The 19,498-nt window shown below is 41.8% G+C and overlaps 1 protein-coding gene across 4 annotated transcripts in view; it reads left to right on the top strand.

The window, feature by feature from the left end:
* The first annotated feature begins 1,596 nt into the window (after positions 1–1,596).
* LOC117398181 (von Willebrand factor A domain-containing protein 5A-like) overlaps positions 1,597–19,498 on the top strand; it is a 29,115-nt gene continuing 11,213 nt past the window's right edge. For 3 of the 4 annotated variants that reach the window (XM_059016808.1, XM_059016810.1, XM_059016811.1), the window contains exons 1-10: positions 1,597–1,718; positions 7,929–7,976; positions 8,225–8,427; positions 9,725–9,947; positions 11,375–11,541; positions 11,745–11,859; positions 12,230–12,405; positions 13,177–13,265; positions 14,035–14,179; positions 17,946–18,025. In XM_059016808.1, the coding sequence (XP_058872791.1) occupies positions 7,934–7,976; positions 8,225–8,427; positions 9,725–9,947; positions 11,375–11,541; positions 11,745–11,859; positions 12,230–12,405; positions 13,177–13,265; positions 14,035–14,179; positions 17,946–18,025 (1,241 nt within the window). In that variant the 5' untranslated portion in view covers positions 1,597–1,718; positions 7,929–7,933. The remainder of the gene's footprint in view (positions 1,719–7,928; positions 7,977–8,224; positions 8,428–9,724; positions 9,948–11,374; positions 11,542–11,744; positions 11,860–12,229; positions 12,406–13,176; positions 13,266–14,034; positions 14,180–17,945; positions 18,026–19,498) is intronic. The other variant, XM_059016809.1, reaches the window with a different exon arrangement.

The following is a 19,498-nucleotide window of genomic DNA, read 5'->3' on the forward strand; positions in this document are numbered from 1 at the left end:
TAAGAAAACAAATGAAAATGGTATGGACAAAAATGATGGGACCGCTAACCTAATATTTTGTTGCACAACCTTTAGAGGCAATCACTGCAATCAAACGTTTTCTGTAGCTCTCAATGAGACTTCTGCACCTGTTAACAGGTAGTTTGGCCCACTCTTCCTGAGCAAACTGCTCCAGCTGTCTCAGGTTTGATGTGTGCCTTCTCCAGACTGCAGGTTTCAGCTCTTTCCATAGATGTTCGATAGGATTCAGATCAAGATTCATAGAAGGCCACTTCAGAATAGTCCAATGTTTTGTTCTTATCCATTCTTGGGTGCTTTTAGCTGTGTGTTTTGGGTCATTATCCTGTTGGAGGACCCATGACCTGCGACTGAGACAGAGCTTTCTGACACTGGGCAGTACGTTTCGCTCCAGAATGCCTTGATAGTCTTGAGATTTCATTGTGCCCTGCACAGATTCAAGGCACCCTGTGCCAGGCGCAGCAAAGCAGCCCCAAAACATAACCGAGCCTCCTCCATGTTTCACTGTAGGTATGGTGTTCTTTTCTTTGAAAGCTTCATTTTTTCATCTGTGAACATAGAGCTGATGTGACTTGCCAAAAAGCTCCAGTTTTGACTCATCTGTCCAAAGGACATTCTCCCAGAAGGATTGTGGCTTGTCAATATGCATTTTAGCAAATTCCAGTCTGGCTTTTTTATGTTTTTCTTTCAAAAGTGGAGTCCTCCTGGGTCTTCTTCCATGGAGCCCACTTTCGCTCAAAAAGCGACGGATGGTGCAATCAGAAACTGACGTACCTTCACCTTGGAGTTCAGCTTGTATCTCTTTGGCAGTTATCCTTGGTTCTTTTTCTACCATTCGCACTATCCTTCTGTTCAATCTGGGGTCGATTTTCCTCTTGCGGCCGCGCCCAGGGAGGTTGGCTACAGTTCCATGGACCTTAGACTTCTTAATAATATTTGCAACTGTTGTCACAGGAACATCAAGCTGCTTGGAGATGGTCTTGTAACCTTTACCTTTACCATGCTTGTCTATTATTTTCTTTCTGATCTCCTCAGACAACTCTCTCCTTTAATTCTCTGGTCCATGTTCAGTGTGGTGCACACAATGATACCAAACAGCACAGTGACTACTTTTCTCCATTTAAATAGGCTGAATGACTGATTACAAGATTGGAGACATGTGTGATACTAATTAAAGAAACTAATTAGTTTGAAATATCACTATAATCCAATTATTTATTATCTTTTCTAAGGGGTACCAACAAATGTGTCCAGGCCATTTTAGAATATCTTTGTAGAATAAGCAATAATTCATCTCTTTTCACAGCTTCTTTGCTTTACTCTATGACATACCAAAGGCATGCAAGTATACATGATAAAATAGCTTTTAATTTCATCACTTGAAGCATTATTTCAATGAGCTGTAAGGGTACCAACAAATTTGAGCACGTCTGTATATATATATATATATATATATATATATATATATATATATATATATATATATATATATATATATATAAAGCAATGTGCGTACTTTCAAAAGGCTTCTTGTTACCAGTATTAGAAATATTCCTGCTAATCAGTGGGCGTGGCGAGCTGTACAGCGCAACTGAGTAAATATAAGAGTTTGAGCCTTGTGTTAATTCAAGCTACTGTTTCCTGCTCAAAACCAGGAACAGTACTGTATCGCGGTAAGTAGAGACAGACACAACAACAAGGTAAGACTCGTGATGTGTATATGTTTGGGGATAGAAAGAAAGTGTCGTTTTTAGTTATTGAATAACTCGTTAAATAAGACTTTAAAAGTTTTAAAAAAGAAAGTATTGTTTGGGTCAATATAAGCCCGATATATATATATATATATATATATATATATATATATATATATATATATATATATATATATATATATATATATATTTCTGTCTGTTTTTAGGTTTCAGATTTTAACCGCCTCCGATAAAATGTAAGGCCGTTAAAATGTAAAAAAAAAAAAAAAAGAAGAAAAAAAAAAGAAAAAAAAATCGGACCTAAAGTTACAAGTTTAATAAAAAATGAATGCTATCGTTATATTTCCATGGGTAGTACGTGGTCGTTTTTTAAAGTTTACAAAAACTTTGTATGTATGTGACATTTCGTATGTGGGTATATTTGTTTTTACTTAAAAACAAAACAAGCAAAAAAAAAACAAAAAAAACGACCACGTATTACACATGGAAATATAACGGTAACATCCATTTCGTAAACCACTGTTTTCCTGAGGTATGACACAGGCCAGGTTTTTGGGATGAAACCGCATAACAGTCTCGCGTTTTGATTGCTCCATGTCTGTCACATGAATACGTCGTCACACGAGTGGAAAAGCTTGCAGGCATTTTTAACATTGTAATCAGAGAGAGAGAGAGAGTGATCTGCTTTCCACAACCTTTCCATTAAAATATAATGTGGTATTACGCTGTACTGATATAACAAACTATGGGTAATTACTTTATATAAATTATCATGTTATGCACGAATGTAAGAATTGGCTTTCTGTGGTGGTGTACTTTTTTTCTTTCAAGTAGCATATATCTATAATCGTGTTTGCGATATATTTTAATATAAAATGTATACACTATTGCAGTTTTGTTACAGGATACATTAGTTTAGTAATCACAGTTTTACATATAGACTGCCCCTGTTTTCATTTACGTCGCAAATTCTGGGCCGCTTTGGTTTTTAAATAACGTCCCAAATTCTGGGCCGCCTTGGTTTTTAGATAACGTCCCAAATTCTGGGCCGCTTTGCATTTTCGAATTCAGCCCAGTTTTTTGGGGACTCAGCTGACAGCGAGTTACGAAGTCATCCATGCACAGTTTACCATAAACTGGATCGTGAATTCATTTGAGAGTAACCCTTAGTACATGAATCAAAGTTAATGTATTTTTTACTCTCCCCAGAAATCTTTTTTTTTTTTTTTTATGAAAAAACAGAAATAAAATGTAAAAAAAACCCAAAAACGTATTTCTTATTACATGAAGAAACTACATTGCACTGAAATAGATACATGACAATTAATTAAAGCAGTCGTTTTCCTTTATTAAAGGCTAATATTAAAACACATTTTTGGGAAGGAACATGGTATTCCGAAAAAAGGACATCTCGTTTTCTTATGTAACGTCCATCAATATATTGAAGTGTTTCAGGTTCTTTTTGAACAGAAATAAGACTGCAACTGTGAGTAGATGAAGACCGTTTATTTTGACAATAATTAAATAATCACAAAATAAAATCATAAAGTGAGGGAAAGTAGACTGGGAGTCGATAGTGAAAATAAATGATTGTAGTAATTTTTCTTTTACCCTACCCTTCCCAGTCTTTTCCCCGCCCCTCTTTTGCACAAAACCTGCACTCCAATTCCCCTCCACACACGTGTACTACCATGCAACCCCTGCACACATACACCCACCATGCAACCCCTGCACGCACACACCCACCATGCAACCCCTGCACGCACACACCACCATAAGACCCCTGCACACACACACCACCATGCAACCCCTACATGCACACACCACCATGCAACCCCTACATGCACACACCACCATGCAACCTCTACATGCACACACCACCATGCAACCCCTACATGCACACACCAATATGCAACCCCTGCATGCACACCACCATGCAACCCCTGCATGCACACACCACCATGCAACCCCTACATGCACACACCACCATGCAATCCCTGCACGCAGACACCACCATGCAACCCCTGCACGCACACACCACCATGCAACCCCTGCACGCATACACCCACCGTAGCAATTCTTTGCAAAATATATTTTTGGGGATTCAGCCCAATTCATGTCTATGGCAGTGTTAAAAAACACATTTTCAGTCATATCTCTCGAACCAGAGCACCTACAACCACCGTTCGAAGGGTTCTAGACCAGCCTGAATGTAACATGCCAAGTTTCGTAGCAATTCTTTGCAAAAAAATATTTTCAGGGCATTCAGGGTGTTCAGCCTCACTCATGTCTATGGCAGGGTTGAAAAACACATTTCAGGCACATCTCTCGAACCCGAGCACGTAGAGCCACCATTCAAAGTGATATAGACTCAGGGGAGCACCCCAAACCACCCTCTAAAACGGTGTGGTGGTTCACGCAAAAACTCATGTCATGACGAAAAAATTAACTTTGCCAAGCCGTCCTGGCATCTGAACCATGAAAATGGTGACTCCTTGTGTGGGGCCCCATGGGGCCCCGCCACAAAAAAAAAAATCAAGTTCCTAACCCCCACAGAACCCGAGATACGCCCTGTCAAAAATGTCCAAAAACTACCCTTTTCGGGGTCATATCTCCATGACCCCGGGGCCTAGAAACTGGGTTGAACTTCCTAGGGTCATGTCTGGGGGCCCTCTTTCACAGGGAGTCACCCGTTTTCAAATGGTACATTTTCAACAAATTTACACATTTTCAGCATGATGGAATGTCAAGGTTGCATTTCCAATAGCTTTTGAGCTCCAGGTTGGCAAAAAAAGTCTAAACTGGTGTCCTTTCTAGCTGGGGACACGTCCCTTGGAGGGATCGACAGGGGCCCTGAGGTGGACCTCCGTACCGATTTTCAAGTCTCGGGGACCCCCGGAACCCAAGATATAGCACCCTAAAAAATGTCTATGGGAAATCCCATTATAAAACCCCTTTGGGGCAACGGCCACCATCTGGCGGTGGGGTGGCGTATGAACCCATGGCCGATGTCTTTCTTTAGCTAAGACTCTTGTGCACGCAAAGAGTGCCCTTCTGAGTTTGTTGGCCCAGGGGTCGTGGAGATACGGGTACGATAAGAGACAAATCCCATTATAAAAACACCATCGGGGTAAGGCTCGGCCAATGGCGGTCGTGGGTCGTACGAACTCGAAGGAGCCCATTTTCTTTAGCTAAGACTGTTGTGCATCTAAAGAGAGTACTAGCGAGTTTGTTGGCCCAGGATTTGTGGACTCATGGGGTACGACAGGAGGACCCCCCCCCCCCCCCCCGACCGCGATTTCCTATAGCAAAATACATACAAAAAATGTCCATTATATATAAGACCTGAAATGTGCACATTTTGTAGTGTATTTATGCAACAGAAGCGCCAATTTAAGTCCATTCCAAGTGTTTTGTGATCACAGTATCAGCTTGAGTGTATCGGAGCATAGTTTTGCACCAAAAGCGAGCAGAGGCGAAACAAAGCACTATATACCCTATTCTTTAAAATATCTCTTTGCAGTGCAAATTTGAGGAACGCAACCACTTAGCAACTTGCAAATTGGTACTGCAATTTAAAGACCTGTAGTGTCAGACTGGTAGTCCCTAACTGATTCAAGTGTTTTTGGAATGATTCTTGCAAAGACTGATTTAGAAGAAAAAAGAGAGATTGACAAACAGCATTTTGCTTTATATGCAGAAACGGGCAACTACAAGAGGGTGTCAAACAAGCTGTGAATGTCCTAGGAGGCTACAGAGTACCACTGGATATGAATCCAGATGCTTGCAGTAACTGTTCTTAGACGTCCGAAACCACTGTATCGCTGTATAACTGTACACCCTATAAATATCACTTTTTATTGTGTATTTGAGGAACACAACCAATTACAAACTTCATTTGAATTGCTGTGCTATCAGAATATCAGTGTATAACTTTGCTGGGTATTGCAGTGTATGCTGGGTATCAAAAGGCCTTCACTTTTACAAAAGGATGTCAAAATTTAAAAAAGGCTGTCAAAGTTACAAAAAAATAGGTGTGCTCCTAACCCAATACTTGTCTTTTTAATTCTGTGCATCCAAATACTTGTAGTTAAAAGTTTTAAGAATTAAGCCTACTGTATGTTGTTCTGTCCTAAACCAGCAGTTTGTCACCCAAATTTATTAAATAAACAGGGGGGGGGGGGGGGGGGGGGGTCATCAGATTATTCTCCATTTTATTGTAACTGAGGTACCGTTCAGTTGAGCGAAAATTGTAAAGGGGTACTCGAGCTGAAACCTCCAGATAGAAGGGGTAGTTTCAAAAAAAGGTTGAAAACCCCTGACCTACAGTATAAACTATCAGGAATAGATAAGGGAAATGTTGACTAATACAATACAATAGGATTTATTTGAAGTTGTTGAAGGGCACTGGTCTCTTAAACCCAGAAGTTCTGATAAACCCCTATGCCTCACTATATATTGATGGACATTACATAAGCAAATGAGATGTTCTTTTTTTTTTTGGTATACCATGTTCCTAAATGTTTTCTGGGAGAGTAAAAAATACATTAACTTTGATTCATGTACTAAGGGTTACTCTTAAATGAATTAGCGGTCCAGTTTATGGTAAACTGTGCATGCATGACTTAGAAACTCGGCTGTCAGCTAAGCAGAATATCTCAAAAACTGGCTTGAATTCGAAAATGCAGTTGGGACATTATCTAAAAGCCAGAGCAGCCCAGAAACTGGGATGTTATCAGAGCGGCCCAGAATTTGGGACGTTATCTGCAAACCAAATCGGCCCAGAATTTGGGACGTTATCTGCAAACCAAATCGGCCCAGAATTTGGGACGTTATCTGCAAACCAAAGCGGCCCAGAATTTGCGACGTAAATGAAAACAGGGGCAGTCTATATGTAAAACTGTGATTACTAAACTAATGTATCCTGTAACAAAACTGCAATAGTGTATACATTTTATATTAAAATATATCGCAAAAACGATTATAGATATATGCTACTTGAAAGAAAAAAGTACACCACCACAGAAAGCCAATTCTTACATTCGTGCATAACATGATAATTCATATAAAGTAATTACCCATAGTTTGTTATATCAGTACAGCGTAATACCACATTATATTTTAATGGAAAGGTTGTGGAAAGCAGATCACTCTCTCTCTCTCTGATCACAATGTTAAAAATGCCTGCAAGCTTTTCCACTCGTGTGACGACATATTCATGTGACAGACATGGACCAATCAAAACGCGAGACTGTTATGCGGTTCCATCCCAAAAACCTGGCCTGTGTCATACCTCGATTTCCTGGTTGCCAGCCACACTTACAAACTGTCAACACCAATACGAAATAGTCCTTTGGTTGGTAGCGCACAATTTATGGCATATTATTATTATTTATTTCTTAGCAGACGACCTTATCCAGGGCAATTTACAATTGTTACAAGATATCACATTATTTTTACATACAATTACATTATTTTTTACATAGAATTACCCATTTATACAGTTGGGTTTTTACTGGAGCAATTTAGGTAAAGTACCTTGCTCAAGGGTACAGCAGCAATGTCCCCCACCTGGGATTGAACCCACGACCCTCCGGTCAAGAGTCCGGAGCCCTAATCAGAGAAATAATATTGAGATCAACTGTCTTAGTGTCAGTGTATTTCACCGTTTGGTAAATAAACAAGGTCCCACAATCACATTCAGCTTAAATAGCATTCCTTCTCCAGCCTTCTGTGCACATTACTTGAATATATCAACGGAACGCCGCTGTGCTCAAGGCAACTGCGGAATCCTAAATACTACTGTAGGTATGCCTAACCCTAGCCAAATACTGTAAGGGCAGCACAGAAACCAGGATACAGTTTGAAATTAAGAGGAGACAGACTTTTCACAGAGGGTTGGAGACAGTTCTTTACAGAGAGAGTGGTGAGGGGATAGAATGGGTTACCCAGTCATGTTGGTGAGGCAGAATCATTGAAATCCTGCAAGAACCGACTTTGAGTCCAATCAGCCACTAAGTGAGCCGAATGCCGCCTTGTTCGGAAATTGCCTTTGTATTTTATTAGATCTTCCTGGTGTTCGGTGTGCCTCGTTTAGGACAGCTCTGTCTATGCCTTGTAGTGAAAACAAATTTGAGATCATGCTTAGTTTGGGCTCTTTTTAGACTGCTGATGGCTCTTTATCTTCTGATTCCGCAGACAAGATGAGACGCTGTTGCGGGCTTGTGACACTGAGAAATGAACCAGGTAATGCAATTCTCTCTGTGCACAGAGCAGCGACTGTAAGAACAGGTTTCAATGCTTTTCTAAGGAAACTAATTTAATGTGAAGTCTGGAAATAAGTTCTCTCCCTCCCTCTCTCTATCTTTCGCCCTCTCCCCTCTCTCTCCCCCTTCTCTCCCCTCTCTCTCTCCCCCTCTCTCTCCCCCTCTCCCCTCCCTCTCCCCTCTCTTTCTCCCCTCCCTCTCCCCTCTCTCTCTCCCCCTCTCTCACAGTGCCTCTAAAGGGGATCTCTGTGCAGTTAAAGGTCCAAGGCTTTGTAGCGGATGTCTGTTCCACTCTCAGCTATGAGAACTCCGAGTCCAGCCCGGTGGAGGCTGTCTTCGTGTTTCCCATGGAGGAGGACTCCTCGGTCTACGACTTCCACGCCGAGATCGGGGGGGTCAAAATCCAAGCTGAGATCCAAGAGAAACAGGAGGTAGCAACTTCTGGGTTGTGTTACAGTTATGTTAACCCTAAACCAGCAGCCTGAACTAAAGAGAACCTGTCTGTAGTGCAAGACCGCCCAACCATGTGTAACATGGCAGGAGGTGGGCGCAAACCAGTGACCACTCGCGCTGCAAGGGAGCATCTGTGCCAAAGAGCCTGGCTCGTCTCGGAGGTCAGAATCCTTAATACAAGCGTGGGTGACATTGGTGGGGTCGTCCCTTTGCAAGACTGCAGGATGTCTCGAGTGGAACCCTGTCACCTGACTTGGTCCATATCTATACTATTCCTATGTGTAGTGATCGTTTCTGTTGCTTTTCCCTCTTCCAGCTTTGGAGCTAAATTGGTTTAACAAACCCTGAGGTCTGGTGCAGTATCCTAGTGTGAGAAGGTTAAAATCACAAGGCTTAGGTCTTCAGGAGACTGCATTGATCACTTTGCACAGGCAGCAGCTAGTTGGACTGATTGGTCATGGTATAAAAGCTGTGAGAGAGACAAGGTGGGGAAGCATTCCACAGAAGATGTTGGCATTATGCAGAAGTCAGTTGACTTTGTGTTTCCCTTGCCTTGTTCATAAAGGTGTAAGGAAGATAGCACACTTGTTGGTTTCTTGTTCCTTTTTGTTTTGTAGAAATCCTGCCAATAAAAGAATATTTTTTTTCTTTGTGAAACTGTGGTCTTTTATACACTTCCCCATAAGGCCTGAAACAAACCCTCTTTAATATTTTGGCTGTAATACTCGCTTCCCTCTGGTTGTGATAGTCTCAGGTAGTTCTCGTCTGGCGTCAATGTGTTCCCCTTGTCATTCCACTATGATATCACTTTTGATCTGAGATGTATGGCTAGCTCACTGCTCTTCCTATTGCCCTTCTCAGTAATACAGCACCCGACTATCACGCGTTGTTCAACGTCATATCTCTCTCCTTCGAGTCATGGTGTCAAACTTGGTGTCATACAGTTCATTTTAAACTGTTTAATTCTCGCCTCCCAGACAAAACGGTACCTGATCTAGGATCCGTGCGATCCGGCACAAACTCACCCCTGGAGATCAGGAAAAAAAAAAGCTAGGGAGTCTTACAAAAACAGTAAAGAAAACCAGAGCAAAACAGACACATAGTTCTTTTGCTCTACTCCTATTATGCACTGGACTCGCCTGACCTCAGCACCACGTTACTGGATTCTCGGCTGATGCACTATCCTTGCACTATTGCACTACTAACATGTCACTGTAGATATAACTTGTTGTAATCTTAACTTATTGCATCCTAGTTCATATTCTCTCTTTCCAGGCGCGTGACACCTATGACGACGCCTTGAGCAGCGGACAGCAAGCCTTCCTATTGGAGGAGAGCGATGAGAGCCGGGATGTGTTCAGACTGAGCGTGGGCAGTCTGCCTGCGGGACAGAAAGCAACCGTCTGTCTGTCCTATGTGACGGAGCTGGCTGTGGAGGCGGACGGGGCTCTGAGATACTGCCTGCCTGCCATCCTGAACCCCCGATACACCCCTGCTGGTGAGAGCCCAATACACAGGATAGATTCAAAAGAGTAGAGTACAAAGATGAGACCACACTTAGAATAGAGAATTTGACTGTTAACAGCACACTATTATTATTATTATTATTATTATTATTATTATTATTATTATTATTATGATCATCACATTACAGAAAGGACACCTTTGGCTAATTCATGCTTAAAAGAATGACTTTTTTAAAAATGACTGGACATTCCTCTGCATTCCGTTGGAATGTTCTCTCTGTACCGAGATCAATGTGCCTTTTATCTTGTATCTGGTCAAACTGCTCCCCTTCTGAGGTTGTTGTTTCCTTTTCAAAAACATATTCGTGCACCATCTCAGTTTAACACAGAGCTGCAAAACCACAAAAGCCATTATGTGCTACATGTTTTTCAAGTACAGCAGTGAGCAAATGTATTAGAACACCTCAAGATTAGTCATTTATAGCCTTTTATATGCCTACCTGCATGAAAACTTCTGGGGGTGAGGATTTCAATTTCCGCTCAGTAATCAGTGATATAGAAACAATAGGCAGTCGTGTGAAAATGTTAGTCCACTTTGTGCTTTAATTAGGCATCTTAAACAATTTCTAAAAAGTCTCCTGCATTTTACCATTTGTGGCTCTGTGTTCCTTATCTCTTACTATTTTAAATGAATTGCATGTGTGGCCTATTAAAGTCATACATTAAATTAGACTAATTTGCCTATTTTGACAATTTTCTAAGATTAAGTTCCAGTGGTTTGATTTCACGTCAAAACTACAGAAGCAATGGGGTGCTCTAATATGTAGTCAAAAGTGCAGAGTACAAATCAAAGGAGGTTATGATGAAGTTGTATACAGACTGATGAGACTGCACTGGGAATACTGTGTTCATTACAAAAAGGACACATTTGGCTAATTCACGTTTAATAAAATAATTAATTTTGAAGGATTTTAATCTATTAAACCAAGAGCAAAGACGAGTTGGGAGGGGGACTTGATTGAAGTCTTTAAAATCTTAAAAGGAGTTGGCATAGCTAACCTGAACCAATACTGTAAGGACAGCACATAAACCAGGACCAGAGGACACAGTAGGAAATGCAGTTGAGATAGACTGAGGACAGAAGGAAGGAGACACTTCTTCACACAGAGAGTGGTGAGGGGATGGAATGGGCTACCTAGTCATGCTGTTGAAGGAGACACTTCTTCACACAGAGAGGGGTGATTGGATGGAATGGGCTACCTAGTCATGTTGTTGAGGCACAATCAATGGGATCCTTTAAGACCCGACTTGACCAAGTTCTGAGATCAATCAGCTCCTAGAACCGGACGAGCTCTGATGGGCTGGACGGCCTCCTTTCATTCATAAATGTTCTTATTATAAGGTATGTAACCGTATTGATATTCTCAAGTATGATCCCGTCTGTCTCCCTGTCCTGCAGGCGCTCAGTCCCTGACCACTCCAGTGTCCGGAGCCTCTGGAGAGTCGGTGCCCTACTCTCTGTCTTTCAGTGCCCACCTCGCCTCTCCCAGTGGAGTCGCCCAGGTGAAATCCAACTGCGACCTCACGCCTCTGGAGTATCTCGGAGACGACAAGACCCAGGCCCAGGTAACAGCCCCCCTCCGTCTGGGAGTCTCATTAAGGCACAAGCCGAAACATTACTGGATAAAGTTTCTGAAAAGCCTTAGTTGATCCCTAAAGGACCATCACAGGTATTTCTCTCTCTCTCTCTCTCTCTCTCTCTCTCTCTCTCTCTCTCTCTCTCTCTCTCTCTCTTTCTCTCTCTCTCTTTCTCTCTCTCTGTCTCTCAGGTCTCTCTGTCTCCAGGTCACAAGTTTGATCGGGATGTGGAGCTGCTGGTGTACTACAGCCACCCCCACCAGCCCACCGCTATTGTGGAGGGGGGGCTAGCCTCGGCCACGCCTGGTAAGGACACAGTGCCTGAGATGAATGCTTCATTGGGCGATTCATGTTCCATTTGCCCATTGATACTGATATTTTGCTATAGTGTTTCATTTAGCAATTTATATTTACAAAGATGGACAATAGAGGGGGAGAGCAATTGAACAGTCTCCATGCTGGATTGTTTGTTTCTGGTGATGAGAGAGAGGGAGGCATGCCTCTCTTCAGATTGGATGACTTTCTGTTGCTCGTTCTTTTGAATGTAATAGCGACAGATTTGCATAAAACGAAATTATGAAAATAGACATTTCACATTGTCCGTGGAATTTTATTGTGTGAATCTTATTGTGGATTGATTTTGTAGTTTTTGATTTTTGACTCTTGTGTTTTTGAGGCTCATTGATGGGGGACCCGCTGGTGATGGTCAGTCTGTACCCAGAATTCATTGCGGCTGCGTCGACGCCCCAGTCCAGCTATGGAGAGTTCATCTTCCTGGTGGATCGCTCGGGCAGTATGGGATGTCCAATGAGCAACGAGAAAGCAGAGCCAATGCGCATTCAAAGCGCACAGGTATGGACACAGACTTCTTACGACAAGTAATAAAATTGCTATCAGCTTGAAAACAATGTGCATCCTAGGGAGTTACGAAGATCTGAATCGATTATTTTGTGTATTTCACTTTTCTTAAAATCTTTTTTTTTTAATGTAGTAGTCGACAATTGTTTTTATCATTTCTTTTCTCCCAATTTGGAATATCCAATTATTTTTTGGCTCAGCTCACCGCTACCACCCCCGCGCTGCCTTGGGAGCGGCAAAGACGAACACACGCTGTCCTCCGAAGCGTGTCCCGTCAGCCGACCACTTCTTTTCACCCTGCAGGCCCACCATGCAGCCACCTCAGAGCTACGGCGTCATAGGACAATGCAGCTCTGGGCAGCTTACAGGCAAGCCCGCAGGCGATCAGCCAGACTACAGGGGTCGCTGGTGCACACACAAAAGTAGATGTGCAAACATCTACTTTTTATATAACTTGTGGGCAGCGCTCGGCCAACTGTGCGCCGCCCCCTGGGGAACTCCCGTCCACGGTCGGCAGTAGAAAGCCTGGACTTGAACCGGCGACGTCCAGGCTATAGGGCGCATCCTGCACTCCAGCGGAGCGCCTTTACCGGATGCACCACTCGGGAGCACCCTTAAAATGTTTTTAAGCAGGTTAACCAAGGAACAGGCAGAACTTCACACTGTCCGTAGCACTTGACACACCATTGCATGACAACTGTAATGTAACAGACTAACGATCCGTTTACTAGTTTGGTAGATTTATTTTATATCTGGTCTCTGCAGGACACTCTGCTGCTTCTCCTCAAGAGCCTGCCCCTGGGCTGTTTCTTCAATATCTACGGCTTCGGGTCGCACTTCGAGGCGTTCTTCCCGTGAGTAATTCTCTGTGTGTGTGTGTGTGTGTGTGTGTGGGGAGGGTCTCTCTCTCCCTTACGCCGACACTATGTAATCCCAAACAGATAAGGAAAGATAGAAGCCATAATGTTAATAATGCTGTACCAGTTAGTGTTACGGAACCCACTGCAGAGTTTACGTGTTACATTACCGTTGCGCCTCATGGATCATAAATCAACCAGGCAATACATTTGTAAACAGTTACTAAGGAGAGCTTGCCAGGAGAATACATTCGTCTTCTAAGGATCGCAGTGTATCCGGATAACGCTCCCTCCTGCAACACTGTTAGATTTCTGTTCCCACAACACACCACTCATTTCAGTCCCCAGCAGTGTTGCAGGAGGGAGCGTGAACTGGATACACTGCGATGTTCAGAAAGAAAACTCTCTTTCTCCTGGTTACCATTCCCAAGTTGAACACAAATAATTCCCAAGTTGATTTACATATAATGTGTGAAAAAAACAATATTAAAACAATCTTGTTTTGTGATATGGACGACACAGGATACAGCAAAGGTAAAGTAACATGCAACATGTAACACTTTAAAGACTTCAAATACCCTTTGACCTGTGACCTAAAATGGTCGTCATATTGTCGTGCAGTTTTGGTTTTCCAAATACAGGCTTCATATTCGTATTTGGTACAAAGCTGTGTTCTATGATTCTCTGGGTCAAGTTGTATTGTGGGTATCTTACTAGGGAATTACTTTTCATATAAGTTACAATTGCGTTCCTGTGTGTCTCTCAGGGAGAGTGTGGAGTACACTCAGCAGACGATGGACTCTGCTCTGGGGAAGGTGAAAGGAATGGGAGCTGATTTTGGAGGGACAGAGATCCTGGAGCCACTGAAAGACATTTACAGCAAAGCCTGCCGACCAGGACACCCCAGACAGGTGGGAATGTGACTGTGACCGATAACCTGTAAAATAGGATTTTCAATCAAATATAAACTAGTAGCTATGGTGACGTCACCAGTAAATTATGCAAATGAGTACCTGTGGCAAAGTGCCCCGCCCCTGTGTGCATTTGTGTGTTCTGTGTATGTATGTTGCGTGCGTATGTTAATGTTGGTGTATAGATTGGTACACGGGATATAAACGGGTCTGTGTTTCACGTATATTTAAAAAGTGTATATTTGTATTTAGGCACGGGATTGCACATCACGCACGTGCATTTAAAATATAATATGCGAGCACGGGGTTGCACAGAATTAATTCACGTGCTGGGATTCAAGTGAATAATTAATTAGTAATTGAATCCCAGCACAACAGTATATATAGATGCACGTTTAGTCACTCGGTGGTTAGGTGTTCGGTGAGTGGAGAACGGGATTGGAGCGGAGGTAAATGTTAATGAAAAGAGTAAGAATTAGTAGTTGTTTTCACTCACCGTGTTTGTCTGTTTGTCTGTCCGTGCACCGTTTGTTTAGTGGTAGTCCGTTTTGTTTATATGTTTATTTTGGCGTGTAGTGCCGTGTCCAGCGTTTTTGTGTTTCAAACCTTTTATTTTCTGTGCTGTTTTATTAAATGCTGAGCGAAACCATTCGCTCAGCTCCACCAAACTCCAAGTCTCTGTCTGTTTGTGTTCCTGTTTCTGGTCTGACGCCACCCACTCCGGCCGTCTTTGTGACAGTACCATCAAAGGTTCGAACCTTCCTTCGGTAATGTGTTCCGAACCTTCGAAGGTCAAAATGTACCCTTTGTTGCAGCTCTAATAATTTCTAATGATTTGTGTCCAAACAGAAATGAAGAATTTAGCATCTTCATTTGAGCCCAATATTCAAGAGTTACACACATATTATTTAAACATTGTCTTCATACAAAATAAAATAGCACTGGTTATTACAGAAGTGAAGGTAGAGCTCAATTACCTATCCCCCTTCAAGGTCAGCAGCAAGGACTTGGAGAGCATCTCAGTGTCTCTCCTGTGGCTATATTTATATGCCTTCATGAAGCTGTAAGCTATAAGCTTGGTGTGTTGCCAGCTGGTTATTGTTAACTTGTTGATTGTATTTAACAGCAGTATTTTCTCTGGTAAAAAGGGTGTGTTCTTGAGTTCAACCAAAGTGCCCCCTTTTCAGACAGACACACACTCTTCACATTCACATGTCAAAACGCAACTTGGTTCCTTTTCATAAAAGTCTGCATTCTCATTGTAGTTGTTTTTAGCTACACAGACAAAATCTCTTTTCCTATGAAGACAACTTATGTCTGATAAGTTCAGCTTGCAAAGCTTGCTGGACAGTCTGTAATAGTAACAGTACTACTGCAAATGCTATTAAAAAAAGCATACCAACCTACAATCCTCAGCTTTTTTTATTTAGATACAAATATAATATTTTATGAATCTTTTGCGCTTTTTTTTTAAAGAGGGGACCACTATCTTTTCAGGGATACCAACATGTAAGGGTTCTGAGTGTGGTAAAGGTCAATGCACTCCCAGCTGCATGGAAAATGGATAACATAAGAACATAAGAACATAAGAAAGTTTACAAACGAGAGGAGGCCATTCAGCCCATCTTGCTCGTTTGGTTGCTAGTAGCTTATTGATCCCAGAATCTCATCAAGCAGCTTCTTGAAGGATCCCAGGGTGTCAGCTTCAACAACATTACTGGGGAGTTGGTTCCAGACCCTCACAATTCTCTGTGTAAAAAAGTGCCTCCTATTTTCTGTTCTGAATGCCCCTTTATCTAATCTCCATTTGTGACCCCTGGTCCTTTTTTCTTTTTTCAAGTCAAAGAAGTCCCCCGGGTTGACATTGTCTATACCTTTTAGGATTTTGAATGTTTGAATCAGATCGCCGCGTAGTCTTCTTTGTTCAAGACTGAATAGATTCAATTCTTTTAGCCTGTCTGCATACGACATGCCTTTTAAACCTGGGATAATTCTGGTTACTCTTCTTTGCACTCTTTCTAGAGCAGCAATATCCTTTTTGTAACGAGGTGACCAGAACTGAACACAATATTCTAGGTGAGGTCTTACTAATGCATTGTAGAGTTTTAACATTACTTCCCTTGATTTAAATTCAACACTTCTCACAATATATCCAAGCATCTTGTTAGCCTTTTTTTATAGCTTCCCCACATTGTCTTTTTCATAGTTCCCTTCTTCAATTTCAGTATCTCCCATATGATATTTATAATGCACATTTTTATTGCCCGCATGCAATACTTTACACTTTTCTCTATTAAATTTCATTTGCCATGTGTCTGCCCAATTTTGAATGCTGTCTAGATCATTTTGAATGACCTTTGCTGCTTCAACAGTGTCTGCCACTCCTCCTATTTTTGTGTCGTCTGCAAATTTAACGAGTTTGCTTACTATATCAGAGTCTAAATCATTAATGTAGATTAGGAATAGCAGAGGACCTAATACTGATCCCTGTGGTACACCACTGGTTACCTCACTCCATTTCGAGGTTTCTCCTCTAATCAGTACTTTCTGTTTTCTACCTGTTAACCACTCCCTAATCCATGTGCATGCATTTCCTTGAATCCCTACTGCGTTCAGTTTGAGAATTAATCTTTTATGCGGGACTTTGTCAAAAGCTTTCTGGAAATCTAAATAAACCATGTCGTATGCTTTGCAGTTATCCATTTTCAATGTTGCATCCTCAAAAAAGTCAAGTAGGTTAGTTAGACATGATCTCCCTTTCCTAAAACCATGCTGGCTGTCTCCCAGGATATTGTTACCATATAAGTAATTTTCCATTTTGGATCTTATTATAGTTTCCACAAGTTTACATATAATAGAAGTCAGGCTTATTGGTCTGTAGTTACCTGGTTCGGTTTTGTCTCCCTTTTTGTGGATTGGTATTACATTTGCTATTTTCCAGTCTGTTGGTACAACCCCTGTGTCAAGAGACTGTTGCATGATCTTGGTTAGCGGTTTGTAAATAACTTCTTTCATTTCTTTGAGTACTATTGGGAGGATCTCATCCGGCCCAGGGGATTTGTTTATTTTAAGAGCTCCTAGTCCCTTTAACACTTCTGCCTCTGTTATGCTAAAGTTATTTAAAACTGGATAGGAACAGGTCGACATGTGGGGCATGTTGTCCGTGTCCTCCTTTGTAAAAACCTGTGAAAAGTAATCATTTAATATATTTGCTATTTTTTTTCCTTCATCTATGATTTTGCCATTTGTGTCTCTTAGACATTTAACCTCCTCTTTGAATGTTCTCTTGCTGTTATAATATTGGAAAAACATTTTGGAATTGTTTTTAGCCCCCTTAGCAATATTGATTTCTATCTCTCTCTTGGCCTTTCTAACTTCCTTTTTGACTTGTGTTTGCAGTTCCAAGTACTCTTTCTGTGTGCTTTGTTTTTGGTCCCTTTTAAACGCTCTGTAAAGTGCCTTTTTTCGCTGAATATTTTTTTTAATTGATCTATTAAACCATTTTGTTTTAGATTTAGATTTGTCTACTTTTGGGATATAATTGTTTTGTGCCTCTAGTACTACATTTTTTAAAAAACAGCCATCCTTTTTCTGTCTTTGTGCCAGTGAGGCACCTTGATCGTTAAAATAATTTACGAATATTCTGACAATTTATTTATTGGGGATACCAAGATTTTTAGTAAGCAAGTATGAAGAAAATATGTTTCATATTTCTCTCTCACTCTCTCTCTCTCTCTCTCTCTCTCTCTTTCTCGCTCTCTCTCAGCTGTTTGTCTTCACAGACGGAGAAGTAGGGAACACAAAGGATGTCATTAATGAAGTCAAGAAGCATGCTGGCACTCACAGGTACTGGTTACAGATCAATTGCAGTTTTCCACATGGTCAAAATAAGGACATCAGAAAATGTACGAACGAGAGGAGGCCATTCGGCCCATCAGCACTTGTGCGGTTCCCAGCAGCTGATTGATCTCAGGACTTTGTCAAGCTGGGTCTTAAAGGATCCCAGTGATTCAGCCTCAGCAACATGACTAGCTGACGCAGATGGTGAGCGGTAATGTGGAAGTCACGTCACGCACACGCATTCCAGAATTAACCGACAATGGTTTTACTAGTGACACAGTGTATAATACAGTCCAACAACAATGGTGATGAAAATGCAGTTCCAATACTAGATCTACATGCTGTGCAGATTCGTGGTGTGCTGGGGAAGGTGCTGGTGTAAGTGCTGAGTCTCAGCTCCAGTCCTCTCTCTCCCGGGTCACGCTGGTATCATGCGAGACACAAAATTAACAAACACGGCGTTGCTTTGGATAAACAGGTTCCAACATCGAGGGGAGGGTCTCTGTCGCTGCACCCCTAATATACACCTAAATCCCACCCACACAATCAGCACGTCGCCACGCTAGAGCCAATCAGCAAATACAACAGTGCAGATTGCACAGACGGGATTCGGCTGTATTACAGCTTCGCTCCTCACCAAGATGGCCGACTTCCGGTTGGCTCCGGGGTTGAAGTTCAGCACATCCTGTGAAGAGCGTATTGTTCCCCTTACGCTTCCACTGGTCGGGAAGGAGATTTACAGCTCGGATTCATTCTCTCCCTGCCACAAGTAGCCCATTCCAGAACCTCACCCCTCTCTGTGTGAAGAAGTGTCTCTTTCCCTCTGTCCTTGGTCTCTCTCCACTTCATTTCTAACTGTGGTCTCTGGTCCTGGTTTCTGTATTGCGCTTAAAGTATTGTTTATGTCAACTCAAAAGATTTAAAAAACTTCAGTCATGACCACCCTAATTCTTTTGTTTGTTGAAGTGGAGGTAGGGTTAGGACAGAGGGAAGGAGACACTTCTTCACACGGAGGGGCCTAAGGGACAAGATGGGGAATGTAGTGAAAAGATGACAAAGCAAAAAACATATCGAATGACTACTTTGTAAGCAACTATAATCATTTTACTATTGATCTTAATCTGTGTTATTAATGATACTTGACAACAGTGAGTAAATTCAATCCAACTTATTTATTAAAGCTTACATTAAAGATTAGCATTCAAAGGTAGTAATACAGAGATGCACAGTTAATGCAATTATACCTCCAGACATGGTATAGTGGTCATTTAATTTAAATACATTTACAGCATTGGTGTGCAATATCAACCTGAACTGAAGGCCATTCTTTCAGGACAGAAGTGAAGGATGTCATCGTGAGTCTCCCGAATAGCCCACTGAATGTATCTATTTTATGTGCTACAGCTAACAGATAGGCCAAGTCATCTCTATCAACCCTGTACTTCAACCTTGTGCTGTTCACTCTGCCACATACACAAT

The sequence above is a fragment of the Acipenser ruthenus genome, chromosome 54, assembly GCF_902713425.1.
Source record: "Acipenser ruthenus chromosome 54, fAciRut3.2 maternal haplotype, whole genome shotgun sequence".
NCBI classification, from domain to species: Eukaryota; Metazoa; Chordata; class Actinopteri; order Acipenseriformes; family Acipenseridae; genus Acipenser; species Acipenser ruthenus.